This window comes from Rhinatrema bivittatum, chromosome 8, assembly GCF_901001135.1.
Source record: "Rhinatrema bivittatum chromosome 8, aRhiBiv1.1, whole genome shotgun sequence".
Classification (NCBI taxonomy): Eukaryota; Metazoa; Chordata; class Amphibia; order Gymnophiona; family Rhinatrematidae; genus Rhinatrema; species Rhinatrema bivittatum.
This window is the reverse complement of record NC_042622.1, coordinates 268,026,813-268,047,537: the sequence shown is the minus strand read 5'-3', so window position 1 is coordinate 268,047,537 and position 20,725 is coordinate 268,026,813. Positions and strand designations below refer to the sequence as shown.

At 44.0% G+C, this 20,725-nt stretch overlaps 1 protein-coding gene across 2 annotated transcripts in view; it reads left to right on the top strand.

Annotated features, from left to right (window-relative positions):
* The window catches only part of SPPL2B (signal peptide peptidase like 2B), a 119,109-nt gene that overhangs the window by 59,723 nt on the left and 38,661 nt on the right, over positions 1-20,725 (top strand). For both annotated transcript variants that reach the window (XM_029610794.1, XM_029610795.1), the window contains exon 10: positions 4,859-4,933. In XM_029610794.1, the coding sequence (XP_029466654.1) occupies positions 4,859-4,933 (75 nt within the window). The remainder of the gene's footprint in view (positions 1-4,858; positions 4,934-20,725) is intronic.

Genomic DNA, 20,725 nt, shown 5'->3' with positions numbered 1-20,725 from the left:
AGAGTGCTGCCCTTTAGGCTGGCATCAGTCCCCTGCATCTTCACTAAATGCTTGGCGGTGATGGCTGCCTACCTCAGGCGTCGCTCAGTCCATGTGTTCCCATACCTGGACAACTGGCTGGTTAGGGGCGACTCCCGCTCCGGAGCCTTGCAAGCTCTGGCCCTGACAGTTCAGACCCTGCAGACTGTGGGGGTTCGTGATCAACTTCCCCAAGTTACACCTCTGCTCATCCTCCCAGCTGGACTACATAGGCGCCAGGTTGGACATGGCACAAGCGAAAGCTTTCTTGGCAAGGATCGAGCGGTTGCCCTCTCCTCGCTGGCCACCCTCATCCGCAACAGCGAAAGGGTGTCAGCCCGTCTCCTACTCCGCCTGCTGGGCCACATGGTGGCTTCTGTCCATGTGACGCCCTTAGCCCGTCTCCACATGCAGACCCCTTAATGGGCCTTGCGGTCTCAGTGGCAGCAAGCATCCCAGGATCTAGAGGGTCTGATCCTGGTCACGGACCCTCTCAGGCTATTTTTGGCCTGGTGGGAAGCCCTCCCCAATCTAGAATGCAGTCTTCTCTTCCATTCAACACCACCCCAGGTGACCCTCACCACCGAGGCTTCTCCTCAGGGGTGGGGAACCTACACAAATGGCCTGCACACTTGAGGCCCTTGGATCCGCCGCCAAAGAATGCTGCCAGATAAACTTCCTGGAGCTTCGGGTGATACGGTACGCCCTGTGGGCATTTCGGTATCAGTTGTCGTCCAAGAAAGTTCTGATCAGGACAGACAACCAAGTTGCGATGTGGTACATCAACAAACAGGGCGGCACGGGCTCGTTCCTCCTCTGCCAAGAGGCAGTGCAGGTTTGGAACTGGGCCCTCTCCCAAGGGATGTATCTGTGGGCAACCTACCTGCCAGGTCACCTCAACACACTAACAGACTGCCTCAGCCAGTCCTTCTAGCCACAAAAGTGGTCCCTCACTCCTGCGATAGCAGCCGAATTATTCTGCTGCCGGGGTATGCTGGATGTGGACCTGTTCGACTCCTCTCTGTCACAAGGTGTGCAAGTTTTTCTCCCTAGTAGCGGGGAACGGCCATCCGGCCTGCGATGCCTTCTCCCTCCACTGGGGGCAGGGCCTCCTGTATGCGAACCCACCTCTCCCGCTCCTCTCGAAGACTCTGTTGAAGCTTCAGGAGGATGGGGGGACCATGATTCTCGTGGCACCCTCCTGGCCTCGGCAGGTTTGGTTTCCACTCCTACAAGACCTGTCGATGTGTGCGCCCTTCCCATTGGGGACGACTCCCGACCTTATAACGCAGAACCAGGGCACTCTGCGCCACCCGAACCTCTGGGCGCTAGCCCTCACGGCTTGGATGTTGAGCGCGTGATCCTCCAGCCTTTACAGCTTTCAGACTATGTTTCCCGGGTCCTGATTGAGTCCCAGAAACCTTCTACTCGGATGTCCTTCACCTCAAAGTGGAAACAGTTTTCCATCTGCTGTGGAGGGCATAGGTTGGACTCCTTCTCATGCCCTCTCCCCCGGCTGCTGGACTATCTGTGGCACCTGTCTGAGTCTGGGCTACAGACCAGTTCCGTCCGAGTACACCTCAGTGCAGTCAGCGCATACCACCAAGGTGTTGCTGGTTCGCCCGTTTCGCTCCAGCCCCTAGTGGGCCGCTTCCTGCGGGGGTCTCCTCTATTTGAAGCCCCCTCTTCGGCCTTCGGCAACATCCTGGAACCTCAACATGGTCTTGGTGAGACTGATGCGGCCTCCCTTTGAGCCCCCTACAGTCCTGTGCTCCGAAGGTCCTCACCTGGAAAGTCATGTTCCTGGTGGCAGTCACTTCCGCTCGCAGGGTCAGCGAGCTTCAGGCCTGGTTACGGACGCACCATGCGCGAAGTTCTTCCACGACCGTGTGGTCCTGCATACGCATCCTAAATTCTTGCCCAAGGTAGTGACTGATCAGTCGATCGTTTTACCCACCTTCTTTCCGAGGCCACTTCCCCACCCAGGGGAACGTGCTCTCCATGCCCTGGACTGTAAACGGGCACTGGCTTTTTACCTAGACCCCCACAGACAGTCCACCCAGCAATTTGTGTCATTTGATCCCAACAGGCTGGAGGCAGCGGTGGGTAAGCAAACCCTATCGAACTGGCTGGCGGATTGCGTTGCCTTCTGCTACGTGCAGGCAGGCCTCCAGCTGGCTGGCAGATTGAGGGCTCACTAGGTACGGCCCATGGGAGCGTCGGTGGCCTATATGCATACGGTCCCCGTCGCTGAAATTTGCTGGCTGCGAGTTCTCTCCACAGGTTCGCAGCTCACTGCTACCTTGACAGGGTTTGCAATCAGGACGGTGCCTTTGCTCAGTCCGTCCTGCGCAACCTGTTCCAGACTTGAACCCAACTCTCTTCACTCGAGCTCCTTGTGGGACCAGACTGCCTCCTGTTCTTCCCACAGCGCCGCGGTTGTGTGGTGCCCGTTGGCACCTTGTTCGGCCGCAGTTGGTCTCTGGTTGAAAGGAGCTTGTCTGGAGCTCTGTACTCCCCCCACACGTGAGGACTACCATCCTGCTTGTCCTAGGAGAAGGCGCAGTTGCTTACCTGTAACAGGTGTTCTCCTAGGACTGCAGGATGTTACTCCTCAGGAATCCTGCCCGCCTCCCCACGAGAGCGGGTTCACCTTTGGTTTGCTGTTTTATTTTTTCGCTCGTCAGCTTGCCGTGTTACGAGACTGAACGGGGGGGGGGGACCTCGCGTGGACGCGCAGGTAGTAGCAGGCCGGGCATGCTCAGTCTGCTGGCCAAACGTTTTCCATGCCGGGCTCCATCCTGTGATGTCACCCACATGTGAGGAACTAACATCCTGCTGTCCTAGAAGAACACCTGTTACAGGTAAGCAGCAGCGCTATCTTGAGACACAGCATATCCCTGAAGGAACAGACAGAATCCCTCATTCGCTTCACTTGCATCCATTGAGTAGAAACTTCCTGGTTGTGTCTGCCGTGCTCCAGTCTCCTGCTTCTGGCTCTGAGCATGCCTTCTTAGTAACGGGATCTCCTTTCTGATTTCTATGTGGACAGTATTTCTGCTTTGGTCTGATGGGTCTTGCCTGTCTGCTGATTGAGTGTGGAAAAGCACAAAAGCTTTTTCCCCTGCCCTTCCATGGTTTTTTTTCCAGCCTTTGAACATTCAGTCTGCTTTTCCCCCCATTTTCTGGCAGGAATCTTGTGCACCTTCTCTGCTTGGTGTCTTACATTATAAAAGAAGCCAGGACCTGCCCTTTTTTTTTTTTACCTTGCCTATGTTATACATATTCACCTTTCTCATTATTTACCCCTCTCCTGCTTTCCCACCCCTCCCCCCCCCTCTCTCACATCTTGATTTCAGTGCCTGTCTCTTATCCCTCACAGCACTGCCCCTGTGCACCTTTGTGAATCTACTCGCTCCCCCGCTGCTGTCATTCTAGTGACCACCTGCAGTGATAGGGGACGGCCCTCATTCTGAGAAGTAAATCCCAGTACTTGTGTGGAGTGAGGAAGGGACGAGAAGAATGCAGACCTGCGATTGCAGATGAGGCTGCTGCAAAGTTGGAGCTATCTGTATCGGGGGCCTGTGCCAAGTGATATTCCTGAGAAACGTTTGTGCACCATGCTGCATCCTCACGTTGCTTTTACGACCGCCCGTTTTTATCTGAATCTGTTCTGTGTCCATTGTACAGTGCTGGGTACACTTTCAACACTAGAGAGTAAAAAATCATAAAGCCCTTGGGGTTTTCAGCCGATAAGGTTTTCTGGTTCTACTCTCTGTTCCTAATTCCTGTGCAGGGTTGCCACATTCAGTGAAATGGTAGGGGAGCCTTCCTCTGCAGCACTTTTTTTTTTTTTTTTTAAATGAATAAAAAACCTAACACCTTGAGGCCCACTGGTGCTGCGACTACTTCAAAATAAAATCTGTGCTTTGTCTGCTCCTAGAGAAACTGCCGTGAGGCGTGAAGTGGGGGAGTGCAGCTTTTAAATAAGGATTTAACCCAGGTAATTGCTTAGCTAGCTGGGTAAAATCATTTCAAAATTGCCCTCCCCAGGCCTTACCGTGTATGTAGTGAACCTTCCAGCTTTAAAATCTTGCATGTTTTCTTCACAAAGTCTCACCTTGTTGTTATGTTTCACACTATTTCTGGCAAGCACGAGTTTGGTAACACTCTTATGTAGTAAGATGTACTGCCCCAGCCCATCTTAACGTACGAAAGCAATGTTTGTCTGCTATGTTTTACCTAAAGCTTCTTTAGAAGTGCAGAGAGGTTAAAGAACAATATATGGAGTTTGAAGCACTGGTTGAATGTTGCACTATTATTAGTGGGGGTGGTATGTGGTGTCTGGATATCACGTTCCCCCACTAGAAGCCCATCTTCTCTCATCCTGCCCTTTCCTGGGGAAGGGATGAACTTTGCTTGTGGAGTTTTAGGTAAAATGAGGAGCAAACGGCTTGTCAGGTTATGCCAGGCTGCCTTTGCTTTTATTTCCATCTCTGGGTTGAATCCTCCAGTGCTTTCCCTACTGTCCAGAATGGATAGCAAATCAGCTAGAGTTACGATTTCTTAAATTTAGGCAGAGCTGTCTGATGTGTGAGACATAAGAGTCTGAAATAGGCAGCTGCAAGGCAAATCCTAAGCAGGATGACAGCGTGAGGGATGGAGCCCCTCGAGCCAGAACGCACCAGCTTTTAATTCAAGCTGGAATTTAACATGGTAATTTAAACATCAGTCAGGAAAGTATCAAAGCCATCAAAGGGTTTAAAATGTTTCTGAAAGAAATTGCTGGACTCTGCAGCTGAGAGACCCTTATTCTGCTCTTCTTCTCTCCCCACTCCAGGGTTGTACCTTGCTCTTGGTGGTCCTTTTTATTTACGACGTCTTCTTTGTTTTCATCACGCCCTACCTCACAAAGGTAAGTCCGTGTTGAGGCTTCGTGTAGGCCCAGGCCCAAGGTAGGAAACGGTAAATAAATCTGGGATTGTGCGCCATCAAATTTCCCAATGTTTTAGTGGCATTTAGTTACCTGGCTTAACATAACAGCAAGAAGTAAAATCTCAGAGGAAAGTGTAATGCAAAGCAAGTTTTATGAAGAATGGCGACAGGAAATCTGAGAGACTGAGATCGGAGCCAACGTACCCTGGCGTGAGACTGAAGTTTTTCTGTCGGGTTATGTGTGAACCAAACCATTTGGAGACACCCCAGGGAAAGTGAGAAACATGTTTGGTCCTGTGAAAGGTGTGATGGCCAGTTTTTTTCCTTGATTGCTAGATTTGGGCCCTTTAAGGGGAGCAGTCATGAGAGGACCTTGCTGAGGCATGGGTGAAAATGAGAACCTTCGGCAAGGTCAAGTTTTTTTAGGTGCAGGAATTCATGGGAGAAGTACACAGTGAGAGGTGAGGTACTGTTCACCGAGCACGAAGGAGAGCTGGGGGGTGATTACATCTGCTGATTTGTAGGTAGCTAAACAGCGCAACAAAGTAGAGGCCAGAACCAGAGCGATGTTGAGCCAAAGGGAGAGGCATAATCAGAGGTGACGATGCCTTTGTGCAGGTCCTTAGTGAGACCTCATCGGGAGAATCAAATCCAGTTTGGGATGCCTTACGAAAGGCTGGAGGTGGTCGAGAGGGGCACCTAAACCCATATGACGCATGCAGAAATATGTACAAGTTAAAGGAGAGGAGAGAACGGAGGGGTATGAAATAGACCTTCCTGTACATACTCGGATCATTCCAGTCCAGTGGGTTGTGCATTCCTACCAGCAGATGGAGTCAGAGAACAAAGACGTTTGGACACTGCTACATAAGAGAGAGAGCGCCACCTGCAGCCCCTCAGAATCTCTCTGACTCCAGCTGATGGTAGAGGTGCAAACCTGCAGTCTAGGGTTTAGTTTAAAAGAAAAAAGTGAGGTTAGTTTAGCTGAGCTGAGATTTTGCTCCCTGAGGTGTTAAGCACCGGTGCGGGCCATCCAGTGGAGCAAGGCTTACGGGGAGTGGGGTGTTAGATACCCCTGACTGTGTTTTGCTCGCACCCTGCCGGAGGGCCTGATAACCAGAGGTGTTTCTGGTTCCCTCGGCCTTTGAAGCTGGTTTCCTCTGGTCCTGCTGAGGTTGGCTAAAGTTTTTATTTAAAAAAGTTTTTATTTAAAAAAGAAAAGTGATTTCATCAGAGCCTAAGAAGCTCCTCAGGGTGGCCTCTGGTCTTAGTCGGGGCCCGGCCGGGATAGCGGATACTGCGGCCCGAGGAGGAGACCGGTCAGTGTCTGGGGCGTGAGGGTCGGCAGCCCAGGGCTCCAGGCAGGCGGCTGCGACATCAGACGCGATCGCTTGCTGAAGGGAGGGGGGGCTCCCTCAACTCTTTCGGGGCGCGCGCTGGTTCTTTCTCACGTCCCGCGGTGGGAGTGACGCTTTCGGGGCAGGCAGCTGTGGGCCCGAGCCCCCGCAGGGGGTGGGGGAGCAGCCTGTGGACTTCTCTCCTGAATTTGTGCTGCTGCTTCTTCATCAGGCCTTTTTGGCCAATAAAAGATCCAGAATTAAAAGGACAGCGGGAGCGGTCGGAGGGGACCCGTCCAGCAGGGGATCCAAACGTTCTCCTCAGGGTTCCCTGTGGCCCCTGGGTCTCTGTCAGGCGCGGGGTGACCCGGCCTCCGGCGGGGACGCTTTGGGGGCGCTGCAAGTTGGTCCCCCAGGCATGCAGGGGATCTGATCACTCCCCAAACCTGGGAGATCCTGACACGGATGACCTGGCCTTGGATGGATTCACAACCATCCCTCCGGGATTGTGGGTCCTCCTGTAATGTATCACAGTCTGCTTGTGATTTAACTACTCTGAATAATTTTGTATCATCCGCAAATTTGATTACCTCACTCGTCGTATTTCTTTCCAGATCATTTATAAATATATTGAAAAGCACCGGTCCAAGTACAAATCCCTGACATTTTGTATTATCCTGGAATAAGAAGTACATGGTTTTTATGGTAAAGGCCCAATTTTAATAAATCACTTTCCAAGATCTCATGTCAGCTCTGCAAGCCTCTGTCTCCATCCCTGAGGTCTCCAGATGTCCATACTGCATTCATTCTGCCAGCATACAAGGAGGGTATCTGGAAAGGTCTCTATACAAGAGGCAAGACTTGCCCTGGGTAAAGCCATGCTGACTTTGTTCCATTAAACCATGTCTTTCTATATGTTCTGTGATTTTGATGTTTAGAACACTTTCCACTATTTTTCCTGGCACTTAAGTCAGGCTAACCGGTCCGTAGTTTCCCGGATCGCCCCTGGAGCCTTTTTTAAATATTGGGGTTACATTAGCCACCCTCCAGTCTTCAGGTACAATGGATGATTTTAATGATAAGTTACAAATTTTTACTAATAGGTCTGAAATTTCATTTTTTAGTTCCTTCAGAACTCTGGGGTGTATACCATCCGGTCCAGGTGCTTTACTACTCTTCAGTTTGTCAATCAGGCCTACCACATCTTCTAGGTTCACCATGATTTGGTTCAGTCTATCTGAATCATTACCCATGAAAACCTCCAGTACAGATATCTCCCCAACATCCTCTTCAGTAAACACTGAAACAAAAAAATCATTTAATCTTTCTGTGATGGCCTTATCTCCTCTAATTGCCCTTTTAACCCCTCGAACATCTAACGGTCCAACTAACTCCCTCACAGGCTTTCCGCTTCGGATATATTTTAAAAAATTTTTACTGTGAGTTTTTGCCTCTACAGCCAACTTCTTTTCAAATTCTCTCTTAGCCTGTCTTATCAATGTCTTACATTTAACTTGCCAATGTTTATGCTTTATCCTATTTTCTTCTATTGGATCCTTCTTCCAATTTTTGAATAAAGGTCTTTTGGCTAAAATAGCTTCTTTCACTTCCCCATTTAACCATGCCGGTAATCGTTTTGCCTTCTTTCCACCTTTCTTAATGTGTGAAATACATCTGGACTGTGCTTCTAGAATGGTATTTTTTAACAATGACCATGCCTCTTGCACACTTTTTACCTTTGTAGCTGCTCCTTTCAGTTTTTTTCTAACAATTTTTCTTATTTTATCAAAGTTTTCCTTTTGAAAGTTTAGCACGAGAGCCGTGGATTTGCACACTGTTCCTCTTCCAGTCATTAATTCAAATTTGATCATATTATGATCACTATTACCAAGCGGCCCTCACCACCGTTACCTCTCTCACCAAATCATGTGCTCCACTGAGAATTAGATCTAAATTGCTCCCTCTCTTGTCTGTTCCTGAACCAATTGCTCCATAAACCTGTCATTTATTCCATCCAGGAACTTTATCTCTCTAGCATGTCCCAATGATACATTTACCCAGTCAATATTGGGGTAATTGAAATCTCCCATTATTACCGCACTACCAATTTGGTTAGCTTCCCTAATTTCTCTTAGCATTTCACTGTCCATCTCACCATCTTGACCAGGTGGATGGTAGTATACCCCTATCACTATCGTCTTCCCCAACACACAAGGGATTTCTACCCATAATGATTCAATTTTGTATTTAGTCTCGTGCAGATGTTTATCCTGTTGGACTCTATGCCATCCCGGACATAAAGCGCCACACCTCCTCCCGACTGCTCCTCTCTGTCATTGCGATATAATTTGTACCCTGGTATAGCACTGTCCCATTGGTTATCCTTTTTCCACCATGTCTCTGAGATGCCAATTAAGTCTATGTCATCATTTACTGCTATACATTCTAATTCTCCCATCTTACTACTTAGACTTCTGGCATTAGCATACAAACATTTCAAAGTTTGTTTTTTGTTTGTATTTTTATTCTGCTTTTTAATTGATAGGGATGTTAGAATTTTTTAGCTCAGGTGAGTTTTTAGTTACAGGCACTTAGACTACTTTTCTTATTATTGGAACTTCACTGTCGGGATGCCCTAATTCTAATGCATCATTAGTATCCTTTGAAGATACTTCCCTCCGAACCATGCGCTGCTGAGCGACTGTCAGCTTTCCCCTTTGTTCTAGTTTAAAAGCTGCTCTATCTCCTTTTTAAAGGTTAGCGCCAGCAGTCTGGTTCCACCCTAGTTAAGGTGGAGCCCAGCCCTTCGGAAGAGACTCCCCCTTCCCCAAAATGTTCCCCAGTTCCTAACAAAACTGAATCCCTCTTCCTTGCACCATCGTCTCATCCACGCATTGAGACTCCGGAGCTCTGCCTGCCTCTGGGGACCTGCGCGTGGAACAGAGAGCATTTCAGAGAATGCCACCCTGGATGTTCTGGATTTAAGCTTTCTACCTAAGAGCCTAAATTTGGCTTCCAGAGCCTCTCTCCCACATTTTCCTATGTCGTTGGTGCCCACATGTACCATGACAGCCGGCTCCTCCCCAGCACTGTCTAAAATCCTATCTAGGTGACGCGTGAGGTCCGCCACCTTCGCACCAGGTAGGCATGTTACCAGGTGATCCTCACGCCCACCAGCCACCCAGCTGTCTACATTCCTAATAATCGAATCACCAACTATGACGGCCGACCTAACCCTTCCCTCCTGGGCAGTAGGCCTTCGGGAGATGTCCTCTGTGCGAAAGGACAATGCATCACCTGGAGAGCAGGTCCTTGCTACAGGATCCTTTTCTGCTGCACCAGGTTGATGCTCTCCGACCATGAGACCGTCTTCCTTCAAGGCAGCACCAGGGCTGCCAGTCTGAAATTGGGACTTGACTACTATGTCCCTGAAGGTCTCATCTATATACCTCTCTGTCTGCCTCAGCTCCTCCAGGTCTGCCACTCTAGCCTCCAGAGATCGGACTCGTTCTCTGAGAGTCAGGAGCTCTTTGCATCGCATGCACATGTACAACTTCTCACCGGTGGGTAAAAAATCATACATGTGACACTCGATGCAAAAGACTGGGAAGCCCCCCTCTTGCTGCTGGACTGCTGCCGTCATCTCAATTTTGATCAGTTCCTAGTTAAGTTTAGGTTGCTATGGGAGTAGGAATGCGTATAATTAGGGTCCTTTAAATTTATTAGTGTATTCACTATATATAATCTGGTAGTGGCCTACATGGGAATGATCAAACTCTCAATAAGGTGTGGGGAATTCGTGAAGTGATGTTATAGGGCTGTTATTTTTTTTTTTGTGTGTGTGAAATTGGCACCTGCCTATAAATTAAAGGATGAGCTAGGGGGGGTGGGAGGGTTGGAAAATCAAACACACTAACTTGTTTATTGGCTTCTTTGACTATTTAAAAAACAAATATTAACTTCTGTTTATAAGCTGTCTTACTATTTAATAAAACAAACACACAAATGCACTAATTAATATACCCAAATAGTTTGATTCTCCCCAATACTTTAAAAAAATTTTCCAAGCAGAACTTACTGATTCCTTTCAGCCACCAGCAAGTTGATCCTCTCCTCTCTATGCTCCCATGGGATTGTGGGTTGCTGAGCTCTTTGCTTCTAAGGTAAATTAGTACAAAACAATCCTTTTGGAGAATTACACTACAGTTAGTTGTCCTGGGTGACTCACTGCTGTGCTGATTAACAAATGTTGGTACCTATTCAAATCAATCCCACTACCTCAACACCTTTCCAAGGTGAGTAACTGAGCTGACCTTTTCAACCTTTTTACTCGGGTATACACTGCTGCTAGCTTATTTCTAGCTTCTGGTCACCTTTTTTTTCTTTCTTTTTTTTTTTTTTTTTTAAACAAACATGGTAACTTGTTTATTAGCTGCTTTACTATTTAAAAAAACCCAAACACTATTTAAAAACAAACACTAACTTCTGTTTATAAGCTGTCTTACTGACTATTTAAAAAACAGACACACAAATAGACTAATTAATATACCCCAATAGTTTACTTCTCCACAATACTTTTAAAGAATTTCCCAAGCAGAACCTACTAATTCCTTTCAGCCACCAGCAAGGTGATCCTCTCCTCTGTGCTCCCTTGTAAAAGATCTTAAATTTTATTTTCCTAGCATGTAGATCGATGATTCAGGACCAGTGGGTTATGCCCCTCTACCAGCAGATGGAGATGGAGCAAACTGATGTCTCAGTGTATATATATACTTCTGCTCTGACATCAGCCTGCCAGTAATCAATGTGTCCAACAGATGGTGGACGTGCATTTACCTACTGGGGATTGCTTCAGATTTTAGACGGAGCATTTAAAACAAAAAAAAAAACCAAACAAACAAAGGGGGAGAATTGATTGCCCTGCTGTCCTGTGGTGATACCAAATGGTCCCTCCCCTTGTGGAGAATTCCTGATGTGATTTCCGTGGTCCCTCAAATGTGTGCCTTGGTACGGTTGCTGGTTTTTCAGCCGGCGGGGTCTTAGCTGATTGTACAGCTTAAAGGCAGGGAGTGCAGGAAGCTAAGCACGTCGGTGATGGCAGCTGCTCACTCCCCCCATAGCCATAGACCATCTCTGTGCTGAGCTCAGATAATAAAAAAAATAATACTAAAAAGTTACCGTACAGAGATAGTGAGGAAGGGTTGTTCAGGGATTCCCCTTCCCCCGGTCTCTGAGCTTGGCGCGCATTCCGACGTTTGTCCTGCCCCAAGAGAGGTTCAGGGAAAGGGGGGGCAGCATGGTGGGTTGAGCAGCCTCTTTTGGCTAGGCCCCACTCCGAGGCACTTCCACCGCACGCCGCGTGGTTGGCTGCGACAGTGTTTTTGGCACTTTTACCTTCATGTTCGGCTGCCCTCTGTCAGATGTTCATTTAGCCGGGTCCGTCTAGGTTGTGCGTCTCTGGAACATCAATTGACTGGAAGCCTGAGTGGTCTGGTTGGCGTGCTTGCAGTTCAGCAGCAGGCTGCAGGGTCGAGCTGTCCGAATAATGTCGGACAACCCAACAATAGTGGCTTACATCAGTCAGCAGGGAGGAACCTAGAGCCAGCAATTGCAGGAGATAGATCAACTTATGGAATGGATGGAAATGCATTTTCAGGTGATTTTGGCATCGCAATTTCACGAAAAGACAATGTAAGAGCAGACTTTCTCAGCAGGGAGAGCCTGGACCCAGGAGAAATGGGTATTGTTGGACGAGGCAATCCAGGCGAAAGTGGATTGCTGAGGCCTTCGATTTCTAGACCTGCTGGTGCCTTCTCACAATGCGAAAGTTCCTCGATTCTTCAGTTGCGGGAGAGATCCAAAGTCCTTGGGTATTGATGCTCTCGTGCTGTATGCTTGGAAGACAAGCTGCTTGTATGCCTTTCCTCTGTAGCCCATGTTGGGCATAATAGTTTGAAGGGTCAAAGGCCATAGGGGGATGGTGCTCCTGGTGGCACCAGATTGGCACAGAAGACCATGGTATGCAGATCTGCGAAGACTCCTAGTAGAACCCCCGTCCCCGTCTTCCACCACACAGGATTCTTTTGCAGAAGGGGCCTGTCCTTCATGAAGATCAAAAAAACAAACCGGAAATTGATCCAATATTGCAGTAGCAACCAGAAGGAAAAAGGATCAATAAACACCAGGTATTCTTTATTGAGCTCTTTATTTAGCACAGTGTGTGATAAAAGCCCGACTCAGGCCGAGTTTCGTTCGTTGAGCTGCTTCAGGGGCTAATAAAATAAAACATATATAGAAACATATAAATACAAATAAAAACATATACACCATTCACAAATAATAAAATCATATAATAAATAAATTAAAATTGATCCATGACCCACTTAATCACAACATAAAAACTAGATGAGAACAGACAAAACGTTATTCAAGCATATTCTATGGAGTTCATATATGTGCACATAAAATTATTAATCAAAGCTATACTATTAGATACTAAAAATAGAATGGATAGGTGCAGTCTGTTAGTTATTAAAAAACTTTAAACAACTTTGAATGAAATCATTTTGAATACCTATTCCAATTCTTGGAATAGATGATTAATCTTCATATCTTGGAATAGATGATTAATCTTCATACAGCAGGTGAGCTTTTCCAATGAGCTGAAAAGCCAGACATAACTAGGCATAAGAACCTCTATGTGAAACAAAGTATCACATCATTGAATCAAAGTATCGATACAAAATCTGACTAAGAGAAGCTTTTGGACACAAAATTAACCACAGCACAGCAGTGAGTTGAAAGGTTTTTAGCAATCTAACTGAAAGAGGCTCCTAAGAGCATAAAAATTGACACAGCAGAAAATTAAATTAAAATTATTGGCAGCACTGTACAGCTATTAGATCGCAAAAAAACTATCGTCTCTATAATCCATCTACTGTTTGAAAAAACATTACAACTTTGCTATTTGACAACCAAATTCCAAATGCAGATTAACTTAAAACAATATAGTTTTAAAATAGTTCTTTGTTTTAAGTTAATCTGCATTTGGAATTTGGTTGTCAAATAGCAAAGTTGTAATGTTTTTTCAAACAGTAGATGGATTATAGAGACGATAGTTTTTTTGCGATCTAATAGCTGTACAGTGCTGCCAATAATTTTAATTTTCTGCTGTGTCAATTTTTGTGCTCTTAGGAGCCTCTTTCAGTTAGATTGCTAAAAACCTTTCATCTCACTGCTGTGCTGTGGTTATTTTTGTGTCCAAAAGCTTCTCTTAGTCAGATTTTGTATCGATACTTTGATTCAATGATGTGATACTTTGTTTCACATAGAGGTTCTTATGCCTAGTTATGTCTGGCTTTTCAGCTCATTGGAAAAGCTCACCTGCTGTATGAAGATTAATCATCTATTCCAAGATATGAAGATTAATCATCTATTCCAAGAATTGGAATAGGTATTCAAAATGATTTCATTCAAAGTTGTTTAAAGTTTTTTAATAACTAACAGACTGCACCTATCCATTCTATTTTTAGTATCTAATAGTATAGCTTTGATTAATAATTTTATGTGCACATATATGAACTCCATAGAATATGCTTGAATAACGTTTTGTCTGTTCTCATCTAGTTTTTATGTTGTGATTAAGTGGGTCATGGATCAATTTTAATTTATTTATTATATGATTTTATTATTTGTGAATGGTGTATATGTTTTTATTTGTATTTATATGTTTCTATATATGTTTTATTTTATTAGCCCCTGAAGCAGCTCAACGAACGAAACTCGGCCTGAGTCGGGCTTTTATCACACACTGTGCTAAATAAAGAGCTCAATAAAGAATACCTGGTGTTTATTGATCCTTTTTCCTTCATGAAGATCAGACTCTGTTTTGTCTTTGGTATGGCCCTTCAGAGGGCTCGTTTGTTGAAATCAAATTTGATTTAATGACTGGAAGAGGAACAGTGTGCAAATCCAAGGCTCTCGTGCTAAACTTTCAAAAGGAAAACTTTGATAAAATGAGAAACATTGTTAGAAAAAAACTGAAAGGAGCAGCTACAAAAGTAAAAAATGTCCAAGAGGCGTGGTCATTGTTAAAAAAATACCATTCTAGAAGCACAGTCCAGATGTATTCCACACATTAAGAAAGGTGGAAAGAAGGCAAAACGATTACCGGCATGGTTAAAAGGGGAGGTGAAAGAAGCTATTTTAGCCAAAAGATCTTCATTCAAAAATTGGAAGAAGGATCCAACAGGAGAAAATAGGATAAAGCATAAACATTGGTAAGTTAAATGTAAGACATTGATAAGACAGGCTAAGAGAGAATTTGAAAAGAAGTTGGCTGTAGAGGCAAAAACTCACAGTAAAAACTTTTTTAAATATATCCGAAGCAGAAAGCCTGTGAGGGAGTCAGTTGGACCGTTAGATGATCGAGGGGTTAAAGGGGCACTTAGAGAAGATAAGGCCATCGCGGAAAGATTAAATGATTTCTTTGCTTCGGTATTTACTGAAGAGGATGTTGGGGAGGTACCCGTAATGGAGAAGGTTTTCATGGGTAATGATTCAGATGGACTGAATCAAATCACGGTGAATCTAGAAGATGTGGTAGGCCTGATTGACAAACTGAAGAGTAGTAAATCACCTGGACCGGATGGTATACACCCCAGAGTTCTGAAGGAACTAAAAAATGAAATTTCAGACCTATTAGTAAAAATTTGTAACTTATCATTAAAATCATCCATTGTACCTGAAGACTGGAGTATAGCAAATGTAACCCCAATATTTAAAAAGGGCTCCAGGGGCGATCCGGGAAACTACAGACCGGTTAGCCTGACTTCAGTGCCAGGAAAAATAGTGGAAAGTGTTCTAAACATCAAAATCACAGAACATATAGAAAGACATGGTTTAATGGAACAAAATCAGCATGGCTTTACCCAGGGCAAGTCTTGCCTCACAAATCTGCTTCACTTTTTTGAAGGAGTTAATAAACATGTGGATAAAGGTGAACCAGTAGATATAGTATACTTGGATTTTCAGAAGGCGTTTGACAAAGTTCCTCATGAGAGGCTTCTAGGAAAAGTAAAAAGTCATGGGATAGGTGGCGATGTCCTTTCGTGGATTGCAAACTGGCTAAAAGACAGGAAACAGAGAGTAGGATTGAATGGGCAATTTTCTCAGTGGAAGGGAGTGGACAGTGGAGTGCCTCAGGGATCTGTATTGGGACCCTTACTGTTCAATATATTTATAAATGATCTGGAAAGAAATACGACGAGTGAGATAATCAAATTTGCAGATGACACAAAATTGTTCAGAGTAGTTAAATCACAAGCAGATTGTGATAAATTGCAGGAAGACCTTGTGAGACTGGAAAATTGGGCATCCAAATGGCAGATGAAATTTAATGTGGATAAGTGCAAGGTGATGCATATAGGGAAAAATAACCCATGCTATAATTACACAATGTTGGGTTCCATATTAGGTGCTACAACCCAAGAAAGAGATCTAGGTATCATAGTGGATAACACATTGAAATCGTCGGTGCAGTGTGCTGCGGCAGTCAAAAAAGCAAACAGAATGTTGGGAATTATTAGAAAAGGAATGATGAATAAAACGGAAAATGTCATAATGCCTCTGTATCGCTAAATGGTGAGACCGCACCTTGAATACTGTGTACAATTCTGGTCGCCGCATCTCAAAAAAGATATAATTGCGATGGAGAAGGTACAGAGAAGGGCTACCAAAATGATAAGGGGAATGGAACAACTCCCCTAAGAGGAAAGACTAAAGAGGTTAGGACTTTTCAGCTTGGAGAAGAGACGACTGAGGGGGGTTATGATAGAGGTGTTTAAAATCATGAGAGGTCTAGAACGGGTAGATGTGAATCGGTTATTTACTCTTTCGGATAGTAGAAAGACTAGGGGGCACTCCATGAAGTTAGCATGGGGCACATTTAAAACTAATCGGAGAAAGTTCTTTTTTACTCAACGCACAATTAAACTCTGGAATTTGTTGCCAGAGAATGTGGTTAGTGCAGTTAGTATAGCTGTGTTTAAAAAAGGATTGGATAAGTTCTTGGAGGAGAAGTCAATTACCTGCTATTAAGTTCACTTAGAGAATAGCCACTGCCATTAGCAATGGTTACATGGAATAGACTTAGTTTTTGGGTACTTGCCAGGTTCTTATGGCCTGGATTGGCCACTGTTGGAAACAGGATGCTGGGCTTGATGGACCCTTGGTCCTGACCCAGTATGGCATTTTCTTATGTTCTTATGGATATTTTGCAGTGATTACCATCTTGATACCAGTACAAAAGTTCTCCACTTCCTTGGCCTATGTGAAGGTTTGGCAAGTGTTTGAAGCTTGGTGTGAAGATCAAGGGGTTCTTAATCTTTCAGTTAAGATCCCGCTCATTCTGGAATTTTTCAGGCTGGGTTAAATAAAGTGTTGGCCTTTAATTCCTTGAAGGTACAGGTAGCAGCTCTTGCCTGTTTCAGGGGCCAGGTGAATGGTGAATCTTTATCTCATTCTGATGTGGCCCATTTTTTGAAGGGAGTGAAACATCTTTGTACTCCCTTGTGGTTACCGGTTCCTTTGTGGAGTTGGATTTCTTGGTGGGTCCTACATTTTGACCGCTGCATAGCCTTTCCTTGGAGTTACTGACCTTGAAAACAGTATTTCTGGTGGTGATTTGTTCTACGCATTGAATTTCCAAGCTGAAGGCCTGTCTTGCTGGGAGCTGTTCTTTCGGGTGACTCCAGGAGCGATACAGTTGAGATGAGAGACTTAATTGGCAACTCAGAGACATGGTGGAAGGAAGATAACCAATGGGATGCTATCAAACCAGGGTATAATGACATCGCAATGACAGAGAGGAGCAACTTGGTGGGAGGGGGTGACGCTTTATGTCCAGCTGGGCATAGAGTCCAACAGGATAAGGATCCTGAAAGAGACTAAATGCACAATAGAATCTTTATGGATAGAAATCCCATGAGTGTTGGGGGAGAGTATAGCAATAGGCGTATACTACCGTCCACCTGGCCAAATTGATGAGATGGACATTGAAATACTAAGAGAAATTAGGGAAGCTAACCAAATTGGTCTTGCAATAATAGGAGATTTCAATTACCCTAATATTGACTGAGTAATTGTAACATCAGGACATGCTAGAGATGAAGTTCCTGGATGGAATAAATGACAGTTTTATGGAACAATTGGTTCAGGAACTGACAAGAGAAGCAGCATTTTTGATCTAATTCTCAGTGGAGTGCAGGATTTAGTGAGACAGGTAACTATGGTGGGCAGCTTTGCAATAGTGATTATAATATCAAATTTGAATTAATGACTGAAAGGGGACAGTAAGTAAAACCATGCTCTGACACTAAACTTTCAAAAGGGAAACTGATAAAATGAAAAAATAGTTTAAAAAAAAAAAAAGACATGAAGCTACAAAAGGTGTGTGCAAAAGGCGCACGGATATTGTTAAAAAAACAAAACAAAAAACTACCTTAGAAGCGCAGTCCAGATGTAATCCACGCATTAAGAAAAGTGGAAGGAAGGCCAAATGATTGTTGGCATGATTAAAATGTGAGGTGAAAAAAGCTATTTTAGCCAAAAGATCTTCATTCAAAAATTGAAAGAAGAATCCATCAGAAGAAAATAGGATAAAGCTAAGTACTGGCAAGTTAATGTAAGACATTGATAAGACAGGCTAAGAGAATTTGAAAAGAGATTTGCCATAGAGGCAAATACTCCTAATAAAAACTTTAAAAAAATATATCAAAAGCAGAAAGCCTGCGAGGGAGTCAATTGGATTGTTAGATGATCGAGGAGATGAAGGGGCACTTAGGGAAGATAAGGCCATTGTGGAAATACTAAACAAATTCTTTGCTTCAGTGTTTACTAAAGAGGAAATTGGGGGAGATACCCTTTCTGGAGCTAGTTTTCAAGGTTGACTATGCAGATGAACTGAACCAAATCACAGTGAACCTCAAAGATGTAGTTGGCCAGATTGACAAACAAGAGTAGTAAATCACCTGGACCGGATGGTATACACCCTAGGATTCTGAAATAATTCAAAAACGAAATTTCAGAGCTATTACAATTAATTTGTAACCTATCATTAATATGATCCATTGTACCTGAAGATTGGAAGGTGGCCAATGTAACCCCAATATTTAAAAAGGCCTCAAGGGGTATCTGGGAAACTATAGACCAGTGAGCCTGACTTCGGTGCTGGAAAAAATTGTGGAAACCGTTATAAGGAATAAAATCACAAAACATTTAGATAGACGTGTAATGGGACATAGCCAGCATGGTTGTAACCAAGAGAAGTCTTCCCTCACAAATCTCCTACATTTTTTTAAGAGTGTGAATAAACTTGTGGACAAAGATGAACCGATAGATGTGTGGTGTGTTTGGATTTTCAGAGCTGTTTGACAAAGTCCCTCATGAGAGGCTTCTAAGAAAACTAAAAAGTCATGGGATAGGAGGCGGTGTCCTTTTGTGGATTACAAACTGGTTAAAAGACAGGAAACAGAGTAGGATTAAATGATCTGTTTTCACAGTGAAAAAAGATAAACAGTGGAGTGCCTCAGGGATCTCTACTTGGACTGGTTCTTTTTATTTTTTTATAAATTGGATTTTATTATGGTTATTAAATATGAAACAAACATGTTCTGTCAGGTACTTAAATCTGTTACATTAAGAGTATAGCTATATATGACTTGTCAAAACTTGCAAAATAGCAAATTTTATGAAGTTATCAACCCTCCCCCCACCCACTACCCACCACTAGACCACAGGACAATTAGTAAGAAGTAGTAACGATTATAGGGCAGATAAAAACTGTAATCAGCTAACATCGTTCTTCTTAACCCATACATGAAGAGTTCCAAATGTCAAGTTATTTCTCAAGATATTCTTGCCTGGTAGCCATAAGACGCTCCATATTTTGTATTTTCCTCAATTTGGATAGCACCAAATGAACCAGGGGATCATCACTTCGCTTCTACCAGGCAGTATAACCATTCTTGCCATGACAGCTAAATAAGTCAGCAATCTTTGTTGTGATTTATCTAAATGAAGATCCGGCATACTCACGAGCCAAATTTCAGGCCTGGGAGATATGGTTCTTCCTATCATCTCCCCTGCATATTTCTTTAAATTGTCCCAAAACTGCAATATTTTAGGGCACCCCCACCAAACATGAAGAAACAGCCTAGTATTATTACATTCCCTCCAGTAATGATCAATACTAGACGGGTACCATTTACTTAATTTAGAAGGGTAGAGATACCAACAGAATAGCATTTTATATCCATTCTTCATCATGGAGGAGGATTTGGAGTTTCGACCCACTATATGAAAACACATATCCCACCTTTCTTTATCCCGTTTTTCCCTTAAATCTGTTTCCCAAGCTAAGATATGTCCTCCTTATTCAGAATAGCCAATATTTTTTAGATACATTTTGATACCTTTTTAGCTGAAATACGAAACCTTTCAAAAAGGGAACATCCTTTCAAGAGATTCTTTTTGACTGTTTTGGAATTCAAAAAATGACATAATTGTGCATAACCCAAAAACTCTCACAAGATCTTGGGACTGAATCACTTCCCCACTGGACCAGTCTTGCCCTGTTCTAGATAGGCCTTTCTGTTCCCTATTTCTAAATACATTGTACTCTCGTCTTATAGGGAAAGAGGCAGTAAACCAAATCGGTGATAAAAATAGAATTCTTCCTTCCCTGATACTCTTGTCGTCTTCTGATTCCAAATCCTCATGGTGCAATCCATGTAAGGAAAAATCTGTTCCCAGTTTGTCTCAGAAGGTTTCTTGTCCCAGAAAAAGTACTGGAGAGGTTTAGATCCCAACCTCTCCTGCTCAATCAAACCCAATGCTTCTTGTTTGTTTGTTTATTTATTTTTATTTTAATAGTTTTTATATATCGATGGTCCTTGTTCATGGTATTGTGGCATTCCACAATGGCTTTCAATTGGGAAGCTACAAAATATTTCACCAGATTGAGAACCCCCTGACCACCTTCTGATTTAGTGCAGTGCAATACCTCCTTAGCTACTCTTGGATGCCTTCATTTCCAAATAAAGGGGAACACTTTCTGCTAGAGAATTTAAGAAAAGAATCAGGTATTATACAGGGCAATACCTGAAATAAGTAACTTGTTCTAGGCAGGAAGTTCATTTTAATCGCAGCAACTCTACCTAGCGATGACATAGTGAACCATTCCCATTTACCAATGTCCTGTAGTAGGGACTGAATCAAAGGGGTATAATTAAATTTAGACAGGTTCTTCTGCTCAGTGCAAATATTCACCCCTAAATACTGTACCGTCTCAGTACTCCATTTCAAGGAATGATGACCTTAAAGGTTCCAGACGTTGAGAGTCTGAAACATGAATAGGTAAGATTTCAGACTTGTCC